General features: G+C 51.0%; 1 protein-coding gene and 1 long non-coding RNA gene across 49 annotated transcripts in view; one reads left to right on the top strand and one right to left on the bottom strand.

Annotated features, from left to right (window-relative positions):
* On the bottom strand, positions 1-4,224 carry LOC127930315 (uncharacterized). 48 transcript variants are annotated; one of them, XR_008137906.1, is made up of 6 exons: positions 3,609-4,224; positions 2,287-2,384; positions 1,650-2,237; positions 1,111-1,502; positions 568-1,008; positions 1-80 (listed from the first exon to the last, which is right to left on the bottom strand). It is a non-coding gene; the product is annotated as an uncharacterized LOC127930315 (long non-coding RNA). The 48 variants fall into 48 exon arrangements; XR_008137871.1 differs by lacking the exon at positions 1-80 and adding an exon at positions 113-371 and having other exon boundaries at positions 470-1,008; XR_008137879.1 differs by lacking the exon at positions 1-80 and adding an exon at positions 113-273 and having other exon boundaries at positions 519-1,008.
* The window catches only part of metrnla (meteorin like, glial cell differentiation regulator a), a 28,521-nt gene extending 10,502 nt beyond the window's left edge, over positions 1-18,019 (top strand). The window contains exons 2-5 of the mRNA XM_052519905.1: positions 5,556-5,928; positions 5,969-5,984; positions 16,297-16,356; positions 17,031-18,019. Of these exons, the coding sequence (XP_052375865.1) occupies positions 5,556-5,928; positions 5,969-5,984; positions 16,297-16,356; positions 17,031-17,356 (775 nt within the window). The 3' untranslated portion in view covers positions 17,357-18,019. The remainder of the gene's footprint in view (positions 1-5,555; positions 5,929-5,968; positions 5,985-16,296; positions 16,357-17,030) is intronic.
* The last annotated feature ends 5,554 nt before the right edge of the window (positions 18,020-23,573 follow it).

Here is a 23,573-nt window from a genome sequence, read left to right as displayed (position 1 = left end):
TGATCACGTGAGGAGCTGGTCTGTAGTCTACCTGTTTGATCGGAGGACATGATCACGTGAGGAGCTGGTCTGTAGTCTACCTGTTTGATTGGAGGACATGATCACGTGAGCTGGTCTGTAGTCTACCTGTTTGATCGGAGGACATGATCACGTGAGGAGCTGGTCTGTAGTCTACCTGTTTGATCGGAGGACATGATCACGTGAGGAGCTGGTCTGTAGTCTACCTGTTTGATCGGAGGACATGATCACGTGAGGAGCTGGTCTGTAGTCTACCTGTTTGATCGGAGGACATGATCACGTGAGGAGCTGGTCTGTAGTCTACCTGTTTGATCGGAGGACATGATCACGTGAAGAGCTGGTCTGTAGTCTACCTGTTTGATCGGAGGACATGATCACGTGAGGAGCTGGTCTGTAGTCTACCTGTTTGATCGGAGGACATGATCACGTGAGGAGCTGGTCTGTAGTCTACCTGTTTGATCGGAGGACATGATCACGTGAAGAGCTGGTCTGTAGTCTACCTGTTTGATCGGAGGACATGATCACGTGAAGAGCTGGTCTGTAGTCTACCTGTTTGATCGGAGGACATGATCACGTGAAGAGCTGGTCTGTAGTCTACCTGTTTGATCGGAGGACATGATCACGTGAGGAGCTGGTCTGTAGTCTACCTGTTTGATCGGAGGACATGATCACGTGAGGAGCTGGTCTGTAGTCTACCTGTTTGATCGGAGGACATGATCACGTGAGGAGCTGGTCTGTAGTCTACCTGTTTGATTGGAGGACATGATCACGTGAGGAGCTGGTCTGTAGTCTACCTGTTTGATCGGAGGACATGATCACGTGAAGAGCTGGTCTGTAGTCTACCTGTTTGATCGGAGGACATGATCACGTGAAGAGCTGGTCTGTAGTCTACCTGTTTGATCAGAGGACATGATCACGTGAGGAGCTGGTCTGTAGTCTACCTGTTTGATCGGAGGACATGATCACGTGAGGAGCTGGTCTGTAGTCTACCTGTTTGATCGAGGAGGACATGATCACGTGAGAGGAGCTGGTCTGTAGTCTACCTGTTTGATCGGAGGACATGATCACGTGAGGAGCTGGTCTGTAGTCTACCTGTTTGATTGGAGGACATGATCACGTGAGGAGCTGGTCTGTAGTCTACCTGTTTGATCGGAGGACATGATCACGTGAGGAGCTGGTCTGTAGTCTACCTGTTTGATCGGAGGACATGATCACGTGAGGAGCTGGTCTGTAGTCTACCTGTTTGATTGGAGGACATGATCACGTGAAGAGCTGGTCTGTAGTCTACCTGTTTGATCGGAGGACATGATCACGTGAGGAGCTGGTCTGTAGTCTACCTGTTTGATTGGAGGACATGATCACGTGAAGAGCTGGTCTGTAGTCTACCTGTTTGATCGGAGGACATGATCACGTGAGGAGCTGGTCTGTAGTCTACCTGTTTGATTGGAGGACATGATCACGTGAAGAGCTGGTCTGTAGTCTACCTGTTTGATCTGGAGGACATGATCACGTGAGGAGCTGGTCTGTAGTCTACCTGTTTGATTGGAGGACATGATCACGTGAAGAGCTGGTCTGTAGTCTACCTGTTTGATCGGAGGACATGATCACGTGAGAGCTGGTCTGTAGTCTACCTGTTTGATCGGAGGACATGATCACGTGAGGAGCTGGTCTGTAGTCTACCTGTTTGATTGGAGGACATGATCACGTGAAGAGCTGGTCTGTAGTCTACCTGTTTGATCGGAGGACATGATCACGTGAGGAGCTGGTCTGTAGTCTACCTGTTTGATCGGAGGACATGATCACGTGAGGAGCTGGTCTGTAGTCTACCTGTTTGATCGGAGGACATGATCACGTGAGGAGCTGGTCTGTAGTCTACCTGTTTGATCGGAGGACATGATCACGTGAGGAGCTGGTCTGTAGTCTACCTGTTTGATTGGAGGACATGATCACGTGAAGAGCTGGTCTGTAGTCTACCTGTTTGATCGGAGGACATGATCACGTGAGGAGCTGGTCTGTAGTCTACCTGTTTGATCGGAGGACATGATCACGTGAGGAGCTGGTCTGTAGTCTACCTGTTTGATCGGAGGACATGATCACGTGAGGAGCTGGTCTGTAGTCTACCTGTTTGATCGGAGGACATGATCACGTGAGGAGCTGGTCTGTAGTCTACCTGTTTGATCGGAGGACATGATCACGTGAAGAGCTGGTCTGTAGTCTACCTGTTTGATCGGAGGACATGATCACGTGAGGAGCTGGTCTGTAGTCTACCTGTTTGATCGGAGGACATGATCACGTGAAGAGCTGGTCTGTAGTCTACCTGTTTGATCGGAGGACATGATCACGTGAGGAGCTGGTCTGTAGTCTACCTGTTTGATCGGAGGACATGATCACGTGAGGAGCTGGTCTGTAGTCTACCTGTTTGATCGGAGGACATGATCACGTGAGGAGCTGGTCTGTAGTCTACCTGTTTGATCGGAGGACATGATCACGTGAGGAGCTGGTCTGTAGTCTACCTGTTTGATCGGAGGACATGATCACGTGAGGAGCTGGTCTGTAGTCTACCTGTTTGATCGGAGGACATGATCACGTGAGGAGCTGGTCTGTAGTCTACCTGTTTGATCGGAGGACATGATCACGTGAGAGCTGGTCTGTAGTCTACCTGTTTGATCGGAGGACATGATCACGTGAGGAGCTGGTCTGTAGTCTACCTGTTTGATCGGAGGACATGATCACGTGAGGAGCTGGTCTGTAGTCTACCTGTTTGATCGGAGGACATGATCACGTGAGGAGCTGGTCTGTAGTCTACCTGTTTGATCGGAGGACATGATCACGTGAGGAGCTGGTCTGTAGTCTACCTGTTTGATCGGAGGACATGATCACGTGAGGAGCTGGTCTGTAGTCTACCTGTTTGATCGGAGGACATGATCACGTGAGGAGCTGGTCTGTAGTCTACCTGTTTGATCGGAGGACATGATCACGTGAGGAGCTGGTCTGTAGTCTACCTGTTTGATCGGAGGACATGATCACGTGAGGAGCTGGTCTGTAGTCTACCTGTTTGATCGGAGGACATGATCACGTGAGGAGCTGGTCTGTAGTCTACCTGTTTGATCGGAGGACATGATCACGTGAGGAGCTGGTCTGTAGTCTACCTGTTTGATCGGAGGACATGATCACGTGAGGAGCTGGTCTGTAGTCTACCTGTTTGATCGGAGGACATGATCACGTGAGGAGCTGGTCTGTAGTCTACCTGTTTGATCGGAGGACATGATCACGTGAGGAGCTGGTCTGTAGTCTACCTGTTTGATCGGAGGACATGATCACGTGAGGAGCTGGTCTGTAGTCTACCTGTTTGATCGGAGGACATGATCACGTGAGGAGCTGGTCTGTAGTCTACCTGTTTGATCGGAGGACATGATCACGTGAGGAGCTGGTCTGTAGTCTACCTGTTTGATCGGAGGACATGATCACGTGAGGAGCTGGTCTGTAGTCTACCTGTTTGATCGGAGGACATGATCACGTGAGGAGCTGGTCTGTAGTCTACCTGTTTGATCGGAGGACATGATCACGTGAGGAGCTGGTCTGTAGTCTACCTGTTTGATCGGTCGACATGATCACGTGAGGAGCTGGTCTGTAGTCTACCTGTTTGATCGGAGGACATGATCACGTGAGGAGCTGGTCTGTAGTCTACCTGTTTGATCGGAGGACATGATCACGTGAAGAGCTGGTCTGTAGTCTACCTGTTTGATCAGAGGACATGATCACGTGAGGAGCTGGTCTGTAGTCTACCTGTTTGATCGGAGGACATGATCACGTGAGGAGCTGGTCTGTAGTCTACCTGTTTGATCGGAGGACATGATCACGTGAGGAGCTGGTCTGTAGTCTACCTGTTTGATCGGAGGACATGATCACGTGAGGAGCTGGTCTGTAGTCTACCTGTTTGATCGGAGGACATGATCACGTGAGGAGCTGGTCTGTAGTCTACCTGTTTGATCGGAGGACATGATCACGTGAGGAGCTGCTATTTCCCTGTGAAGCTGCTCAGGATTTCAGAAAAGGTTTCACCAGAAGAAAGCTGACTGTTCTGTTGCCAAGTTCCAGGCCTATTTAATTTGTTTTGCTCGGCGAACGACTGATTATCTCTGTTCTATATTCATACAGACCCTTTCAGACTGTTGTACAGGCAGTCACAGACAGTGGTTCATGGTTGGCATCCCCCCCCCAAAAAAAACAATTTTACTTCAGACCAAATATATAATTCTTTCACACGTGTGTTAGGAATGTGACCATGTCTCTGTGTATGATGTGTTGTTGACCTCCTCATCCCTTCCACACTGACCTCCCCCCCTTCCCTTCCAGTGGTCTGACCCATGAGGGCCACAGCCGTGATGTGGAGCAGGTCTCTGTGTATGATGTGTTGTTGACCTCCTCATCCCTTCCACACTGACCTCCCCCCCCTTCCCTTCCAGTGGTCTGACCCATGAGGGCCACAGCCGTGATGTGGAGCAGGTCTCTGTGTATGATGTGTTGTTGACCCCCTCATCCCTTCCACACTGACCTCCCCCTTCCCTTCCAGTGGTCTGACCCATGAGGGCCACAGCCGTGATGTGGAGCAGGTCTCTGTGTATGATGTGTTGTTGACCCCTCATCCATTCCACACTGACCTCCCCCTTCCCTTCCAGTGGTCTGACCCATGAGGGCCACAGCCGTGATGTGGAGCAGGTCTCTGTGTATGATGTGTTGTTGACCTCCTCATCCCTTCCACACTGACCTCCCCCCCTTCCCTTCCAGTGGTCTGACCCATGAGGGCCACAGCCGTGATGTGGAGCAGGTCTCTGTGTATGATGTGTTGTTGACCCCCTCATCCCTTCCACACTGACCTCCCCCTTCCCTTCCAGTGGTCTGACCCATGAGGGCCACAGCCGTGATGTGGAGCAGGTCTCTGTGTATGATGTGTTGTTGACCCCCTCATCCCTTCCACACTGACCTCCCCCTTCCCTTCCAGTGGTCTGACCCATGAGGGCCACAGCCGTGATGTGGAGCAGGTCTCTGTGTATGATGTGTTGTTGACCCCCTCATCCCTTCCACACTGACCTCCCCCTTCCCTTCCAGTGGTCTGACCCATGAGGGCCACAGCCGTGATGTGGAGCAGGTCTCTGTGTATGATGTGTTGTTGACCCCTCATCCCTTCCACACTGACCTCCCCCTTCCCTTCCAGTGGTCTGACCCATGAGGGCCACAGCCGTGATGTGGAGCAGGTCTCTGTGTATGATGTGTTGTTGACCCCCTCATCCCTTCCACACTGACCTCCCCCTTCCCTTCCAGTGGTCTGACCCATGAGGGCCACAGCCGTGATGTGGAGCAGGTCTCTGTGTATGATGTGTTGTTGACCCCCTCATCCCTTCCACACTGACCTCCCCCTTCCCTTCCAGTGGTCTGACCCATGAGGGCCACAGCCGTGATGTGGAGCAGGTCTCTGTGTATGATGTGTTGTTGACCCCCTCATCCCTTCCACACTGACCTCCCCCCTTCCCTTCCAGTGGTCTGACCCATGAGGGCCACAGCCGTGATGTGGAGCAGGTCTACCTACGTTGTTCCCAGGGTTCCCTCCACTGGCTCTACCCTACAGGGGCCGTCATCGTCAACCTGCGGCCCAACACCCTGTCCCCGGCAGCCGCCCGTCTCTCCGTCTGCATCAAGCCCTCTAGGGACTCCCACGGGGCCAACATCTACCTGGACCGGGCCGGGAAGCTGCGCCTGCTGCTGAGGGAGCAGGACCAGGCCCAGGGGAAGGTGACCTGCTTCAGCATCCAGGACGGGTCTCTGTTCATAGAGGCCATACCTCACAGAGACATCAGTAAGAGAATCACCTCGTTCCAGTATGAGCTGGTGACAGAGAGGACCGGGGCTGGAGCTGGAGCCTTGGCTGGGGTCATTAAAGGGGAAGTTGGAGCCACAAGCACTGTCTGGTGAGATACACTCCTATTGTTGCTGTTGCTTTGGTCGTTAAAGGGGAAGTTCAGTATGGCTAAAGCACTGTCTGGTGAGATACACTCCTATTGTTGTTGTTGCTTTGGTCATTAAAGGGAAGTTCAGTATGGCTAAAGCACTGTCTGGTGAGATACACTCCTATTGTTATTGTTGCTTTGGTCATTAAAGGGGAAGTTCAGTATGGCTAAAGCACTGTCTGGTGAGATACACTCCTATTGTTATTGTTGCTTTGGTCATTAAAGGGGAAGTTCAGTATGGCTAAAAGCAGAGACGGTACATTATGAAGATGCAACTGCTTCTCCAGTAGAAATTCCCTTTCACAATGTCATGGCGACGTTGGCTATCGAAGCTCATGCACAGAAACACATCATCGGGGTGTAACGGTCATCTCACACTGAACTGGGCCTGTGCAGGCCGTCAAATTCTTGGTATTATTGTTGGTATTTTATTAGGATCCCCATTAGCTGTTGCAAAATTAGCAGCTACTCTTCCTGGGGTCCAACACAAAACATGAAACATGACATAATACAGAATATTAACAGACAAGAACAGAACTACATCAAAATAAAAATAAAAAGTCTACATATTTAATACCAATACACACACAAACTATCTAGGCACTCCTTTGATATAAAGTTGTTTTTGACCAATGAAAGCGTGTCAGTTTGTCACTTTCACAACGGAGTAATAACATGTTCAACTATTTAAAACATTGTCTCCAGTCTTGGTTGTGAAAATGAACTTCTCATTGACTTCTTCTCGAACCCCAACCCTGGTCTGTTTGGTCTGTTTCACAAGCATGCCGGAAGTCTTGCGATGTTGCTCCTCTGGGTGTGGAAACTCTTTGGCTAAAGTTAACTGAAGTTTGTAGTGGCTGACGACAGACAACTGAACCATGGATGATAGTTTCTCCTGGTCCACAGACTACTTTCAGACTGAGGTACCAGCTAGCATTAAGGTCTAAAATCCTGAACTTCCCTTTAATGCTAAAGTTGATGACAGTGGCAAAGTTGACACATCCTAACAGACTCTCCTGGTTGGCCCAGACAGTGGATCACAGACTCTCCTGGTTGGCCCAGACAGTGGATCACAGACTCTCCTGGTTGGCCCAGACAGTGGATCACAGACTCTCCTGGTTGGCCCAGACAGTGGATCACAGACTCTCCTGGTTGGCCCAGACAGTGGATCACAGACTCTTCTGGTTGACCTAGACATTGGATCACATACTCTCCTGGTTGGCCCAGACAGTGGATCACAGACTCTCCTGGTTGACCTAGACAGTGGATCACATACTCTCCTGGTTGGCCCAGACAGTGGATCACAGACTCTCCTGGTTGGCCTAGACAGTGGATCACAGACTCTCCTGGTTGGCCCAGACAGTGGATCACAGACTCTCCTGGTTGGCCTAGACAGTGGATCACAGACTCTCCTGGTTGGCCCAGACAGTGGATCACAGACTCTCCTGGTTGGCCTAGACAGTGGATCACAGACTCTCCTGGTTGGCCTAGACAGTGGATCACAGACTCTCCTGGTTGGCCCAGACAGTGGATCACAGACTCTCCTGGTTGGCCCAGACAGTGGATCACAGACTCTCCTGGTTGGCCTAGACAGTGGATCACAGACTCTCCTGGTTGGCCTAGACAGTGGATCACAGACTCTCCTGGTTGGCCCAGACAGTGGATCACAGACTCTCCTGGTTGGCCCAGACAGTGGATCACAGACTCTCCTGGTTGGCCCAGACAGTGGATCACAGACTCTCCTTTTTGACCCAGACAGTGGATCACAGACTCTCCTGGTTGGCCTAGACATTGGATCACAGACTCTCCTGGTTGGCCCAAACAGTGGATCACAGACTCTCCTGGTTGACCTAGACAGTGGATCACAGACTCTCCTGGTTGGCCCAAACAGTGGATCACAGACTCTCCTGGTTGGCCCAGACAGTGGATCACAGACTCTCCTGGTTGGCCCAGAGACTACATTAAAGGAAAGGAACCATCTAACTAATGTTGTCATTTGGGTGACCTATCCGTTTTAAGTTTTTTAAATCAATGACATTAGGCGTGCACCATATCCTGACTATTCCTGTTGTATTATCCAGATGCGGCTAGGTCAGAGAGAGTCAACTGGCCATTCAGCTGACAGTTTGTTAATTGACTAACTAGGAAGTGGTTTTCTTTGTCGTAGTGTCTATAGTCACGATGTAGTTCTGTACTGACTGCAGCCATCTGCTGGAGAAAACATCTCCGTTTGTCTTAGTGTCTTTAGTCACGATGTACTTCTGTACTGAATGCAACCATCTGCTGGAGAAAACATCTCAGTTTGTCTTAGTGTCTGTAGTCACGATGTAATTCTGTACTGAATGCAGCCATCTGCTGGAGAAAACATCTCAGTTTGTCTTAGTGTCTGTAGTCACGATGTAATTCTGTACTGAATGCAGCCATCTGCTGGAGAGAACATCTCCGTTTGTCTTAGTGTCTGTAGTCACGATGTAGTTCTGTACTGAATGCAGCCATCTGCTGGAGAGAACATCTCCGTTTTGTAGATCTGTATTTACAAGATAAACTATTTTTGATATTCAATCTTCGGTTTATTTGTCTTTCCACTGAAGTCTGAGTCTCAGTGTTGTGTTTTGTAATATTACGTTACGCTGACAATTCTATGTTGACATTTGGCAGTTCCCTTCCCACAAGTTAGTGTTACGAACCCGGTGTATCATGGGACTGTGAATTGACTTGGGGGTTTCATAGCGAACCACTGCCTTCCCTACAGTACCCTGGTCTGTCTGTACAAGAGGGCGACAGCCAAACGGAGAGGGCCTCTCTGTCAAAACAGAGGCGTGTTTTCATCATGCTGTGTACCTGCCAACCCTGCATGACTCCTGGCTGGGAGGAGGTCCAGACCAGAGAGGCTGGTCGTTTCTTCCACACTGAGGAGTCATATGACTTCTATCTACCTCACATCTGTTTCTACTGCTTTCTGGGCTCACATGTTCATATCCTGCATGGTCAGCTGGCACAACGGGCAGATGAGACTGATAAACCTAATGTAGGAGATCTAACACAGTGGTCTAATGGTTGTAGATAGTCAGTTGGTCTTAATGTAGGGGATCTAACACAGTGGTCTAATGGTTGTAGATAGTGTAGTTGGCTCAGGTTGGTCTAGGGATCTAACACAGTGGTCTAATGGTTGTAGATAGTGTAGTTGGCTCGGGTTGGTCTTAATGTAGGGGATCTAACATAGTGGTCTAATGGTTGTAGATAGTGTAGTTGGTCTTAATGTAGGGGATCTAACACAGTGGTCTAATGGTTGTAGATAGTGTAGTTGGTCTTAATGTAGGGGATCTAACATAGTGGTCTAATGGTTGTAGATAGTGTAGTTGGCTCGGGTTGGTCTTAATGTAGGGATCTAACATAGTGGTCTAATGGTTGTAGATAGTGTAGTTGGCTCAGGTTGGTCTTAATGTAGGGGATCTAACATAGTGGTCTAATGGTTGTAGATAGTGTAGTTGGCTCAGGTTGGTCTTAATGTAGGGGATCTAACATAGTGGTCTAATGGTTGTAGATAGTGTAGTTGGCTCAGGTTGGTCTCAATGTAGAGGATCTAACACAGTGGTCTAATGGTTGTAGATAGTGTAGTTGGTCTTAATGTAGGGGATCTAACACAGTGGTCTAATGGTTGTAGATAGTGTAGTTGGCTCAGGTTGGTCTTAATGTAGGGGATCTAACACAGTGGTCTAATGGTTGTAGATAGTGTAGTTGGCTCAGGTTGGTCTTAATGTAGGGGATCTAACACAGTGGTCTAATGGTTGTAGATAGTGTAGTTGGCTCAGGTTGGTCTTAATGTCGTGCTGCTGGGTCCAGGATCTAATATAGTAGTCTAATGCTCAGGGTTGTTATGACCGGCTTGGTTTCCTGCGCTTTGTACTTCTGTGGTATGAGCTTGTGGTGTAATGTGGCGACAGGTCCCTAGCCCAGGGGGAGAGGGAGGGAGGGAGGGGCGGAGTCTTGTCGTGGACTCGGCAGCAGGGTCTAGAGGGCTTGGTGATCTGATTGCACTTGTTTGGCTCTGTTTTCTCTCTATCTCTCTCTGTCGCTCTCTTGCTCTCTGTCTCTCTTCTCTCTCTATCTCTCTATCTCTCTCTATCTCTCTCTGTCTCTCTCTCTCTCTCTCTGTCTCTCTCTGTCTCTCTCTCTCTATCTCTCTCTCTCTCTCTCTCTCTCTCTCTCTCTCTCTCTCTCTCTCTCTCTCTCTCTCTCTCTCTCTCTCTCTGTCTCTCTCTCTCTCTCTCTCTCTCTCTCTCTGTCTCTCTATCTCTCTCTCTCTATCTCTCTCTGTCTCTCTCTCTCTCTCTCTCTCTCTCTCTCTCTCTCTCTCTCTCTCTCTCTCTCTCTCTCTCTCTCTCTCTCTGTCTCTCTCTATCTCTCTCTGTCTCTCTCTCTCTCTCTCTCTCTCTCTCTCTCTCTCTCTCTCTCTCTCTCTCTCTCTCTCTCTCTCTCTCTCTGTCTCTCTCTCTCTCTCTCTCTCTCTCTCTCTCTCTCTCTCTCTCTCTCTCTCTCTCTCTCTCTCTCTCTCTGTCTCTCTCTCTCTCTCTCTATCTCTCTCTCTCTCTCTCTCTCTCTCTCTCTCTCTCTCTCTCTCTCTCTCTCTCTCTCTCTCTCTGTCTCTGTCTCTGTCTCTCTCTCTCTCTCTCTGTCTCTCTCTCTCTCTCTCTCTCTCTCTCTCTCTCTCTCTCTCTCTCTCTCTCTCTCTCTCTCTCTCTCTCTCTATCTCTCTCTGTCTCTCTCTCTCTCTCTCTGTCTCTCTCTCTCTCTCTCTCTCTCTCTCTCTATCTCTCTCTGTCTCTCTCTCTCTCTCTCTCTCTCTATGTCTCTCTCTCTCTCTCTCTATCTCTCTCTGTCTCTCTCTCTCTCTCTCTCTCTCTCTCTCTCTCTCTCTCTCTCTCTCTCTCTCTCTCTCTCTCTCTCTCTCTATCTCTCTCTGTCTCTCTCTCTCTCTCTCTGTCTCTCTCTCTCTCTCTCTCTCTCTCTCTCTCTCTCTCTCTCTCTCTCTGTCTCTCTCTCTCTCTCTCTCTCTCTCTGTCTCTCTCTCTCTCTCTCTATCTCTCTCTCTCTCTCTCTCTCTCTCTCTCTCTCTCTCTCTCTCTCTCTCTCTCTCTCTCTCTCTCTCTCTCTCTCTCTCTCTCTCTCTCTCTCTCTCTCTCTCTCTCTCTCTCTTGCTCTCTCTCTCTCTCTCTCTCTCTCTCTCTCTGTCTCTCTCTCTGTCTCTCTCTCTCTCTCTCTCTGTCCCTCTCTCTCTCTCTCTGTCGCTCTCTCGCTCTCTGTCTCTCTCTCTGTCCCTCCCTCTCTCTCTCTCTCTCTCTCTCTCTCTCTCTCTCTCTCTCTCTCTCGCTCTCTTGCTCTCTCTCTCTCTCTCTCTCTCTCTCTCTCTGTCTCTCTCTCTGTCTCTCTCCCTCTCTCTCTCTCTGTCTCTCTCTCTCTCTCTCTGTCGCTCTCTCGCTCTCTGTCTCTCTCTCTCTCTCTCTCTCTCTCTCTCTCTCTCTCTCTCTCTCTCTCTCTGTCCCTCTCTCTCTCTCTCTGTCGCTCTCTTGCTCTCTGTCTCTCTCTCTGTCCCTCCCTCTCTCTCTCTCTCTCTCTCTCTCTCTCTCTCTCTCTCTCTCTCTCTCTCTCTCTCTTCCTCTCCCTGTCTGTTTTTCTCCACTTCTTTCCAGTTGTCTCTGTCAGACCTGCTCTGCTGGGATTGAGTTGCTGTCTCCATCTCTCTGGAATGTTTCTCACACCAGATGTTGAGAGAAGGAACGTTATTCCTCACACTTTCTCCCTTTTCTCTGTCTCCTCTCTCTCTATATATATCTTTCCTACATCTATATTTCTCCTTTTCTCTGTCTCCTCTCTCTATATATATATTTCCTACATCTATATTCCTCCTTTTCTCTGTCTCCTCTCTCTCTCTCTATATATATCTTTCCTACATCTATATTTCTCCCTTTTCTCTGTCCCCTCTCTCTCTATATATATCTTTCCGACATCTATATTTCTCCCTTTTCTCTGTCTCCTCTCTCTCTATATATATATATCTTTCCTACATCTATATTTCTCCCTTTTCTCTGTCTCCTCTCTCTCTATATATATATATCTTTCCTACATCTATATTTCTCCCTTTTCTCTGTCTCCTCTCTCTCTATATATATCTTTCCTACATCTATATTTCTCCCTTTTCTCTGTCTCCTCTCTCTATATATATATCTTTCCTACATGTATATTTCTCCTTTTCTCTGTCTCCTCTCTCTCTCTATATATCTTTCCTACATCTATATTTCTCCCTTTTCTCTGTCTCATCTCTCTCTCTATATATCTTTCCTACATCTATATTTCTCCTTTTCTCTGCCTCCTCTCTCTCTATATATATCTTTCCTACATCTATATTTCTCTCACTGTCTCCTCTTGTCTTTCATTCCTCTTCCCTTCATCTATGCGTCCTGTCTCCCCTCTCTTCCACGTTCTTCTGTAGTGGTTGTGATCAGAGAAGGGTGGTATTGCTGAGCTGCCCTCCATTAGAGGAGAATGCATCTGGGACCAGATGGTGTAGCTGGGGACACCATCTCCCCCTCTCCTTCCCTCCAGCGCTCTTCCCATCCCTCCATCCCCTCTCTGTGAAGTGGCTGTGATGGGAGCAGTACAGCGTGTGTTTGGCTGGGTACAGAAAGCTGACTCCCACTCAGATCATGCCAGGCCATTCCTGTGGCGACGTTTCATGTCTGACATCTGAGCCCTGAGCAGAGAGAGAGAGAGAGAAGGAGACCAGAGAGAGAGAGGAGGAGACCAGAGAGAGAGAAGGAGACCAGAGAGAGAGAGAAGGAGACCAGAGAGAGAGAGGAGGAGACCAGAGAGAGAGAGAGAAGGAGACCAGAGAGAGAGAGAGAGAGAGAGAAGGAGACCAGAGAGAGAGAGGAGGAGACCAGAGAGAGAGAGGAGGAGACCAGAGAGAGAGGAGACCAGAGAGAGAGAGAGGAGACCAGAGAGAGAGAAGAGAGCAGAGAGAGGAGACCAGAGAGAGAGAGAAGGATACCAGAGAGAGAGAAGGAGACCAGAGAGAGAGAGGAGGAGACCAAAGAGAGAGAGAGAGGAGACCAGAGAGAGAGAGGAGGAGACCAGAGAGAGAGGAGGAGACCAGAGAGAGAGAGAGAGAGAGGAGGAGGAGACCAGAGAGAGAGAGGAGGAGACCTGAGAGAGAGAGGAGGAGACCAGAGAGAGAGAGAGGAGACCAGAGAGAGAGAGGAGACCAGAGAGAGAGAGGAGACCAGAGAGAGAGAGAGGAGACCAGAGAGAGAGAGGAGGAGACCAGAGAGAGAGAGGAGGAGACCAGAGAGAGAGAGAGGAGACCATAGAGAGAGAGAGAAGGAGACCAGAGAGCAAGAGAGAAGAGAGAGAGAGAGAGAGAGAGAGAGAGAGAGAACCTAGCTGCAACAACTGGAGCTGCCTTGCAAATGGCACCCTATCCCCTAAGTGCCTGGTCAAAAGTAGTGCAGTATAAAGGGAATAGGGAGGCATTTGGGACACATCCCAGGGGTTTGGAGCCAGTGGTGCACCGTATCCCAGAGGTTCTCTGGTGCTATGGTGGCAGCCTCAGTCCCTCATTAAAGGCCCTGCTCCCTACTCGTTGCTCTGGGAACGAGGGGGTGAGGTCGGTCGGTCGGTCGGCTACTCTGATGTCACTCTCCTCTCCAGCTGTTCCTAAGCCCCTGAGCCTGTGGCTGGGTAACCTCTGACCCCTCCTCAACGCCTCTTCAACCCCCACCCTCACCCTCCCCTCACCCCCTCCTCAGTGAAACATGCCTACGGGTCACATGGTCTCGTCTGTAAGTGGTTTGTGAACAGGTCAGAGGTGGCAGGGCAGCGCAGGGCTGTAGAGATGGGGCTCTCGTCTCAGTAACACCCAGGTCTACTTTATATAGGGCTTGTAATGTCTTTAAAGACTGCTCATCATTCGTTTATCCAGTATGTAAAGGGTTGTATAAAGAGTTACCATGGTTATATCTGAATGGAACAGATATATCTGGTCATGTGAATCCTTGAATTATAATGTGTTCTGGATGTTATTTACCTGGACTGTTTGAATAGAGAGTTGTTCTCGGCCCTGTAAGAGAGACGAAGTGTTCAGTCCACCTGGGCTAACAGACAATACACAGTCAGCCAGCCAGCCAGCCAGCCAGTAAGCCAGCCAGTCAGCCAGTCAGCCAGCCAGTAAGCCAGCCAGTCAGCCAGTCAGCCAGCCAGCCAGTAAGCCAGCCAGCCAGCCAGCCAGTAAGCCAACCAGCCAGCCAGTCAGCCAGTAAGCCAGCCAGCCAGCCAGTCAGCCAGCCAGCCAGTCAGCCAGCCAGTAAGCCAGCCAGTAAGCCAGCCAGCCAGTTAGCCAGTCAGCCAGCCAGTCAGCCAGCCAGCCAGCCAGTCAGCCAGTCAGCCAGCCAGTAAGCCAGCCAGTCAGCCAGTCAGCCAGCCAGCCAGTAAGCCAGCCAGCCAGCCAGCCAGTAAGCCAACCAGCCAGCCAGCCAGTCAGCCAGTAAGCCAGCCAGCCAGCCAGCCAGCCAGTCAGCCAGCCAGCCAGTCAGCCAGCCAGCCAGTCAGCCAGCCAGCCAGTCAGCCAGCCAGCCAGCCAGCCAGTCAGCCAGTCAGCCAGCCAGACCAGGTCAGCTTAGCCTTGTCTTTCCATCCTGGGCATCTGGTTGTCATTGGTTTTGGAGTGTCAGGCAGGGTGTGTTGGGGGTGGTTTCTGTATCCTGTGAGAGGTGCCTCCTGGGGCAGCCACCTCCCCCTCACACCTATCCTCCCCTCACTTCCCCCATCCTCCCTCCCCATCCTCCCCCTCACACCCCGTCCTCCCCTCACTTCCCCCATCCTCCCTCCCCATCCTCCCCTCACACCTGTCCTCCCCTCACTTCCCCATCCTCCCTCCCCATCCTCCCCCTCACACCCCGTCCTCCCCTCACTTCCCCCATCCTCCCTCCCCATCCTCCCCCTCACACCTGTCCTCCCCTCACTTCCCCCATCCTCCCTCCCCATCCTCCCCTCACCCCGTCCTCCCCACACCTCCTCATCCTCCCCTCACCTCCCCCTCACACCTATCCTCCCCTCACTTCCCCCATCCTCCCCCTCCACCCCCCCACCTCCTCATCCTCCCCCACCTCCTTATCCTCCCCTCACCTCCTCATCCTCCCCCTCACCTCCTCCTCACCTCCTCATCCTCCCCCTACCCCCACATCCCTCTCAGTACCAGGCCTGTTTAATGAGTAGCCCCTGTACCTCAGGCTGTGTGTTAAAAGAAACCCCACTCACACAGCGATGGACTTCTTAATCTCTTCCTTACAGAGAGCCAACAAGTCCACTCAGAACTGATGACTACGGAGAGGGAGAGGGAGAGGGAGAGAGAGAGAGAGAGAGAGAGAGAGAGAGAGAGAGAGAGAGAGAGAGAGAGAGAGAGAGAGAGGGAGGGAGAGAGAGAGAGAGAGAGAGAGAGAGAGAGAGAGAGAGAGAGAGAGAGAGAGAGAGAGAGAGAGAGAGAGAGAGAGAGAGAGAGAGAGATAGAGGAGAGAAGAGAAAACAAACAGACAGACAGACAGACAGACAGAACCAGGTCCTCTCTGTTTGGTGTAAAGTCATAGTCCATGACAGGAGACTCCCATCCTACTGCCTCCCTGTTGGCATGCCTGTTCTGCCTGGGCTGCTGGGTAAATAAGCAACCATCTGGGAGAGCTGAAATTAATTACAGCACGTGCCTCCCTACGGGCCACAGCCCACAGCCCACTTCCTGTTCGTGTGCGGCACGTGTCTTCATTGACCTGCTGTGTGACTGTTTTTTTAAGTAGTTGGAAGTTAAGTGCTAGAGTTGATGGCTAGTTTTTGATAGGGTTGTATGACATTAAATAACGAAGGCCTCACTTTGATCCCTGGTAGAACTGTCTGTCTTTTATCCTGCAGCTCATCTCTTCTTCTCTCTCTCTCTCTCTCTCTCTCTCTCTCTCTCTCTCTCTCTCTCTCTGTCTCTCTCTCTGTCTCTCTCTCTCTCTCTCTCTCTCTCTCTCTCTCTCTCTCTCTCTCTCTCTCTCTGTCTCTCTGTCTCTCTGTCTCTCTGTCTCTGTCTCTCTGTCTGTCTTTTGTCCTGAATCTCATCTCTTCTTCTCTCTCTCTGTCTGTCTCTGTCTCTCTCTCTCTCTCTCTCTCTCTCTCTCTCTGTCTTTCTGTCTCTCTGTCTGTCGTTTGTCCTGAATCTCATCTCTTCTTCTCTCTCTCTCCACAGCTCCCTGTCAGCCCTGCAGTGATGCTGAGGTGCTGTTAGCAGTCTGCACCAGCGACTTTGGTAAGAACTATTTACAAACCCTTTATATGAATCCTTTTATGTATACTTATTAAAGCTACAGTAGGTTCAAATTACTCTGCCATTTCCTTGTGGCTTACTGCTTATTACACTTGCTTTCAATGAGAACGACAGATCTATAACTCATATTTCTATGTGCATTTGGTTGGGTCACACACAAAGTTACAAACTGTTACTATTGTGGTTATGGCATACTTTATACTGTATCAGTATATTGTACTGTAGTATTTGCTATTCTTTATACTGTACCAGTATACTGTACTGTAGTATTTGTTATACTGTACCAGTATACTGTACTGTAGTATTTATTATACTGTACCAGTATACTGTACTGTAGTATTTGCTATACTTTATATTGTATCAGTATACTGTACTGTAGTATTTGTTATACTGTATCAGTATGCTGTACTGTAGTATTTGTTATACTGTATCAGTATACTGTACTGTGGTATTTGTTATACTGTACCAGTACACTGTACTATTTGTTATACTGAATCAGTACACTGTACTGTAGTATTTGTTATACTGTATCAGTATACTGTACTGTAGTATTTGTTATACTGTACCAGTACACTGTACTATTTGTTATACTGTATCAGTACACTGTACTGTAGTACTGTAACATATATTAACATCTCCTCTCCTCCTCTCTGCAGTGGGGAGGGGCACCATCCAGGGGGTGGAGCAGGAGGCGGAGCAGTTGTCGGTCACCGTGGCGATAAGCCACCTGTACAGACAGAAGACTCAGGTGTTTGTGTCAGGGGGGGTGAGAGTGAGGAGGTGGACAGGCAGGGTGAGGATGCCCAGGCAGTGTGGGGTGAGGCCCGGCCCGGGGAAGGGGGATGGAGACTTCCTGTTCACAGGGAGCGTAAGGTTCGGGGAGGCCTGGATGGGCTGTGCCCCGAGATACAAGGACTTCCTCAGACTGTACCAGGAGGCAGAGCAGAGTGGGACTAACCCCTGTCATGTGGACACAGACTGAGTGTCAGGGAGCTACCTGGCCACACCCACAACAACAGGCCTCTTCCTGAATGGACAGCAGACCCGGGTCTGAGCCGAATGTGGACACTGACTGAGAGGGGTGCAGACAGACAGACAGATGGACAGACAGACTGGCCCAGACATACAGACACCTTCTGATCCTACTGTCTTCCTGCTCTGGAGTTCCTGAATGTTGCCAAGCAGCATTGTAACTGTTGGACTCATTTCTCAAAGCCAACGTTGTTGTTATTGTTGTTGTTGTGGAATGTTCTAAACCTGTTCCGGAATGTTCTGGACAGTTCTAGAATGTTCCAAAACAGTTCCATTGGAATGTTCTCAGACTTCATTCTCTGAGACGTACATCAACAGTCAGATGATGTGAGGTTTGTAATGTAGCAGACCCTCTCTGGACCTGATGTGTAGAAGATGTGAACCATGAACATTTCTGAAACGGAGGATCCAACTGCTTTGTGAAAAGCTTCATGTACAGTTTTGAAGATGTTTCTTATGAAAGAAATGTAAACATTAAAAGCCTGATTTTTAATTTGTGATTTATTTTGTTTTTATGAAAATGTAGAAGTGCAATTTACAGTCTTTATTATGTCCTCAGGCTGTTGAATTATAAACCCCCTTTTTGTGTGATTAAAAGTTGTATTCCTTGGAACACCTCTGTGTGTGTGTGTGTGTGTGTGTGTGTGTGTGTGTGTGTGTGTGTGTGTGTGTGTGTGTGTGTGTGTGTGTGTGTGTGTGTGTGTGTGTGTGTGTGTGTGTGTGTGTGTGTGTGTGTGTGTGTGTGTGTGTGTGTGTGTGTGTGCGTGCGTGCGTGCGTGCGTGCGTGCAAAGAGTGAAATATATATATTTACACAAACCAAATCACCAAGGACAAAACCAACCTAGAACGCCCACAGACAGACTTCAGTGTTCCTGGTCATTTCCTATTGAAGACTTTCATTGTTCCTGTTATGAATGTTTAGTCTCCTCACCTTGCAGGCCGGTGCAGAGTCACATGTCGAGTCACAATTAAGGTCAGTGTGTTGACATGAGTAGAGGTTCAACCAGTATTCACTAGTAGACACGGATCACATCAGGGGCTGGATTCAATCTGTTTCGCTGAAGTTCAGTCTGCATTCACGGTAAGTGCTACTTATGTCAGCTCAGTAGGAACTGAACTTTAACCTCTAAACGGCTAAGCCTTTGGGGGGGGGGGTAGGATCATTTACCTATTTGATTTTCAATTGTAAAACCACTGTATCGTATCAAAAAATAATATTGAATTTTTTATTGACAAAATATTTCAATTTGTCCTGTACTACTATAGGAACATATTGAATAACACATTCACACATGTCAAACCAGACAGTCACAAAATACATCAGAAGGAATAGGATTTAAGTGTCTGTGCCGTATCTAGGAAAGCTCAGGAAGTATTTGTTAAAAAAAAAAATAAATGTACCTTTCTGGGTGACTTGGGAACAAATTCATATAGAAATGTAGTTATAGATCTGTCATTGTCGTTGAAAGCAAGTCTAAGAAGCTGTAGATATGTTCTATGTGTGCTATTGCAGTGCTTCCGGTTCTTGAAGTTTAGTTTTTGCGTCTTTTACTTTCGGTTTTGTACACCAGCTGAAAATACAATATTTTTGGTAAAACATATTTCACAGCCTTTTGGATGGTACACGAGAATCTTGTCGGGCTGTATCACCGTCTGATACAGCAACTGCTCCGCCCACAACCGTAAGGCTCTCCAGAGGGTAGTGAGGTCTGCTCCGCCCACAACCTTAAGGCTCTCCAGAGGGTAGTGAGGTCTGCTCCGCCCACAACCGTAAGGCTCTCCAGATGGTAGTGAGGTCTGCTCCGCCCACAACCGTGAGGCTCTCCAGAGGGTAGTGAGGTCTGCTCCGCCCACAACCGTAAGGCTCTCCAGAGGGTAGTGAGGTCTGCTCCGCCCACAACCGTAAGGCTCTCCAGAGGGTCGTGAGGTCTGCTCCGCCCACAACCGTAAGGCTCTCCAGAGGGTAGTGAGGTCTGCTCCGACCACAACCGTAAGGCTCTCCAGATGGTAGTGAGGTCTGCTCCGCCCACAACCGTGAGGCTCTCCAGAGGGTAGTGAGGTCTGCTCCGCCCACAACCGTAAGGCTCTCCAGAGGGTAGTGAGGTCTGCTCCGCCCACAACCGTAAGGCTCTCCAGAGGGTAGTGAGGTCTGCTCCGACCACAACCGTAAGGCTCTCCAGATGGTAGTGAGGTCTGCTCCGCCCACAACCGTGAGGCTCTCCAGAGGGTAGTGAGGTCTGCTCCGCCCACAACCGTAAGGCTCTCCAGAGGGTAGTGAGGTCTGCTCCGCCCACAACCGTAAGGCTCTCCAGAGGGTAGTGAGGTCTGCTCCGCCCACAACCGTGAGGCTCTCCAGATGGTAGTGAGGTCTGCTCCGCCCACAACCGTAAGGCTCTCCAGAGGGTAGTGAGGTCTGCTCCGCCCACAACCGTGAGGCTCTCCAGATGGTAGTGAGGTCTGCTCCGCCCACAACCGTGAGGCTCTCCAGAGGGTAGTGAGGTCTGCTCCGCCCACAACCGTAAGGCTCTCCAGATGGTAGTGAGGTCTGCTCCGCCCACAACCGTGAGGCTCTCCAGAGGGTAGTGAGGTCTGCTCCGCCCACAACCGTAAGGCTCTCCAGAGGGTAGTGAGGTCTGCTCCGCCCCACAACTGTAAGGCTCTCCAGAGGGTAGTGAGGTCTGCTCTGCCCACAACCGTGAGGCTCTCCAGATGGTAGTGAGGTCTGCTCCGCCCACAACCGTAAGGCTCTCCAGAGGGTAGTGAGGTCTGCTCCGCCCACAACCGTAAGGCTCTCCAGAGGGTAGTGAGGTCTGCTCCGCCCACAACCGTAAGGCTCTCCAGAGGGTAGTGAGGTCTGCTCCGCCCACAACCGTAAGGCTCTCCAGAGGGTAGTGAGGTCTGCTCCGCCCACAACCGTAAGGCTCTCCAGAGGGTAGTGAGGTCTGCTCCGCCCACAACCGTAAGGCTCTCCAGAGGGTCGTGAGGTCTGCTCCGCCCACAACCGTAAGGCTCTCCAGAGGGTAGTGAGGTCTGCCCGCCCACAACCGTAAGGCTCTCCAGAGGGTAGTGAGGTCTGCTCCGCCCACAACCGTAAGGCTCTCCAGAGGGTAGTGAGGTCTGCTCCGCCCACAACCGTAAGGCTCTCCAGAGGGTCGTGAGGTCTGCTCCGCCCACAACCGTAAGGCTCTCCAGAGGGTAGTGTGGTCTGCTCCGCCCACAACCGTAAGGCTCTCCAGAGGGTAGTGAGGTCTGCTCCGCCCACAACCGTAAGGCTCTCCAGAGGGTAGTGAGGTCTGCTCCGCCCACAACCGTAAGGCTCTCCAGAGGGTAGTGAGGTCTGCTCCGCCCACAACCGTAAGGCTCTCCAGAGGGTAGTGAGGTCTGCTCCGACCACAACCGTAAGGCTCTCCAGATGGTAGTGAGGTCTGCTCCGCCCACAACCGTGAGGCTCTCCAGAGGGTCGTGAGGTCTGCTCCGCCCACAACCGTAAGGCTCTCCAGAGGGTAGTGAGGTCTGCTCCGACCACAACCGTAAGGCTCTCCAGATGGTAGTGAGGTCTGCTCCGCCCACAACCGTGAGGCTCTCCAGAGGGTAGTGAGGTCTGCTCCGCCCACAACCGTAAGGCTCTCCAGAGGGTAGTGAGGTCTGCTCCGCCCACAACCGTAAGGCTCTCCAGAGGGTAGTGAGGTCTGCTCCGCCCACAACCGTGAGGCTCTCCAGATGGTAGTGAGGTCTGCTCCGCCCACAACCGTAAGGCTCTCCAGAGGGTAGTGAGGTCTGCTCCGCCCACAACCGTAAGGCTCTCCAGAGGGTAGTGAGGTCTGCTCCGACCACAACCGTAAGGCTCTCCAGATGGTAGTGAGGTCTGCTCCGCCCACAACCGTGAGGCTCTCCAGAGGGTAGTGAGGTCTGCTCCGCCCACAACCGTAAGGCTCTCCAGAGGGTAGTGAGGTCTGCTCCGCCCACAACCGTAAGGCTCTCCAGAGGGTAGTGAGGTCTGCTCCGCCCACAACCGTGAGGCTCTCCAGATGGTAGTGAGGTCTGCTCCGCCCACAACCGTAAGGCTCTCCAGAGGGTAGTGAGGTCTGCTCCGCCCACAACCGTGAGGCTCTCCAGATGGTAGTGAGGTCTGCTCCGCCCACAACCGTGAGGCTCTCCAGAGGGTAGTGAGGTCTGCTCCGCCCACAACCGTAAGGCTCTCCAGATGGTAGTGAGGTCTGCTCCGCCCACAACCGTGAGGCTCTCCAGAGGGTAGTGAGGTCTGCTCCGCCCACAACCGTAAGGCTCTCCAGAGGGTAGTGAGGTCTGCTCCGCCCACAACCGTAAGGCTCTCCAGAGGGTAGTGAGGTCTGCTCCGCCCACAACCGTAAGGCTCTCCAGAGGGTAGTGAGGTCTGCTCCGACCACAACCGTAAGGCTCTCCAGAGGGTAGTGAGGTCTGCACAACGCATCACCGGGGGCAAACTACCTGCCCTCCAGGACACCTACACCACCCGATGTCACAGGAAGGTCATAAAGATCATCAAGGACAACAACCACCCGAGCCACTGCCTGTTCACCCCGCTATCATCCAGAAGGCGAGGTCAGTACAGGTGCATCAAAGCTGGGACCGAGAGACTGAAAAACAGCTTCTATCTCAAGGCCATCAGACTGTTAAACAGCCACCACTAACATTGAGTGGCTGCTGCCAACATAATGACTCAATCTCCAGCCACTTTAATAATTAAACATTGAATGTAATAAATGTATCACTAGTTACTTTAAATAATGCCACTTTATATAACGTTTACATACCCTACATTACTCATGTAAATATGTATATACTGTCATCTATACCATCGACTGCATCTTGCCTATGACGTTCGGGCATCACTCATTCGTATATTTATATGTACATATTCTCATTCATTCCTTTACACTTGTGTGTATAAGGTCGTTGTTGTGAAATTGTTAGATTACTTGATTGGATATTACTGCACGGCCGGAACTAGAAGCACAAGCATTTCACTACACTCGCATTAACATCTGCTATGTGACCAATCAGACAGACAGACAGTCAGCCGGACAGCCAGACAGACAGACAGCCAGCCAGACAGTCAGTCAGCCAGCCAGCCAGCCAGCCAGCCAGCCAGCCAGCCAGACAGACAGACAGACAGACAGACAGACAGACAGACAGACAGACAGACAGACAGTCAGCCAGACAGACAGACAGACAGACAGACAGACAGACAGACAGACAGACAGACAGACAGACAGTCAGCCAGACAGCCAGTCAGCCGGACAGACAGACAGACAGACCGCCAGTCAGCCAGACAGACAGTCAGCCAGCCAGTCAGCCAGACAACCAGACAGCCAGTCAGCCAGTCAGCCAGACAGCCAGTCAGCCAGTCAGCCAGACAGCCAGTCAGCCAGTCAGCCAGTCAGCCAGACAGCCAGCCAGTCAGCCAGACATCCAGACAGCCAGACCAGGTCAGAGATGTAGCAGCTTTACCTTTCCTCATTCTGCTCACCTGGTTCTGACCGTCTTTGGTTTTGGAGTGTTGGGGGTGGAGTGTTGGGGGTGGTGTGTTGGGGGTGGTGTGTCAGGCAGGGTGTGTTGGGGGTGGTGTGTCAGACAGGGTGTGTTGGGGTGGTGTGTTGGGGTGGTGTGTCAGACAGGGTGTGTTGGGGTGGTGTGTTGGGGTGGTGTGTCAGGCAGGGTGTGTTGGGGGTGGTGTGTCAGACAGGGTGTGTTGGGGGTGGTGTGTTGGGGGTGGTGTGTCAGACAGGGTGTGTCGGGGGTGGTGTGTCAGGCAGGGTGTGTTGGGGTGGTGTGTCAGGCAGGGTGTGTTGGGGGTGGTGTGTCAGGCAGGGTGTGTTGGGGGTGGTGTGTCAGGCAGGGTGTGTTGGGGGTGGTTTCTGTAGCCTTTGAGAAGTACCTCCTGAGGCAGCCACCTCTTCCATCCTCCCCCTCACACCCCGTCCTCCCCTCACACCCCGTCCTCCCCCTCACACCCCGTCCTCCCCTCACACCCCGTCCTCCCCTCACACCCCGTCCTCCCCTCACACCCCATCCTCCCCTCACACCTCGTCCTCCCCTCACACCCCGTCCTCCCCTCACACCCCGTCCTCCCCTCACACCCCGTCCTCCCCTCACACCCCGTCCTCCCCTCACACCCGTCCTCCCC

This window comes from Oncorhynchus keta, chromosome 5 (genome assembly GCF_023373465.1).
Source record: "Oncorhynchus keta strain PuntledgeMale-10-30-2019 chromosome 5, Oket_V2, whole genome shotgun sequence".
In the NCBI taxonomy this organism is placed as follows: domain Eukaryota; kingdom Metazoa; phylum Chordata; class Actinopteri; order Salmoniformes; family Salmonidae; genus Oncorhynchus; species Oncorhynchus keta.
This window is presented reverse-complemented; position numbering and strand designations above follow the sequence as displayed.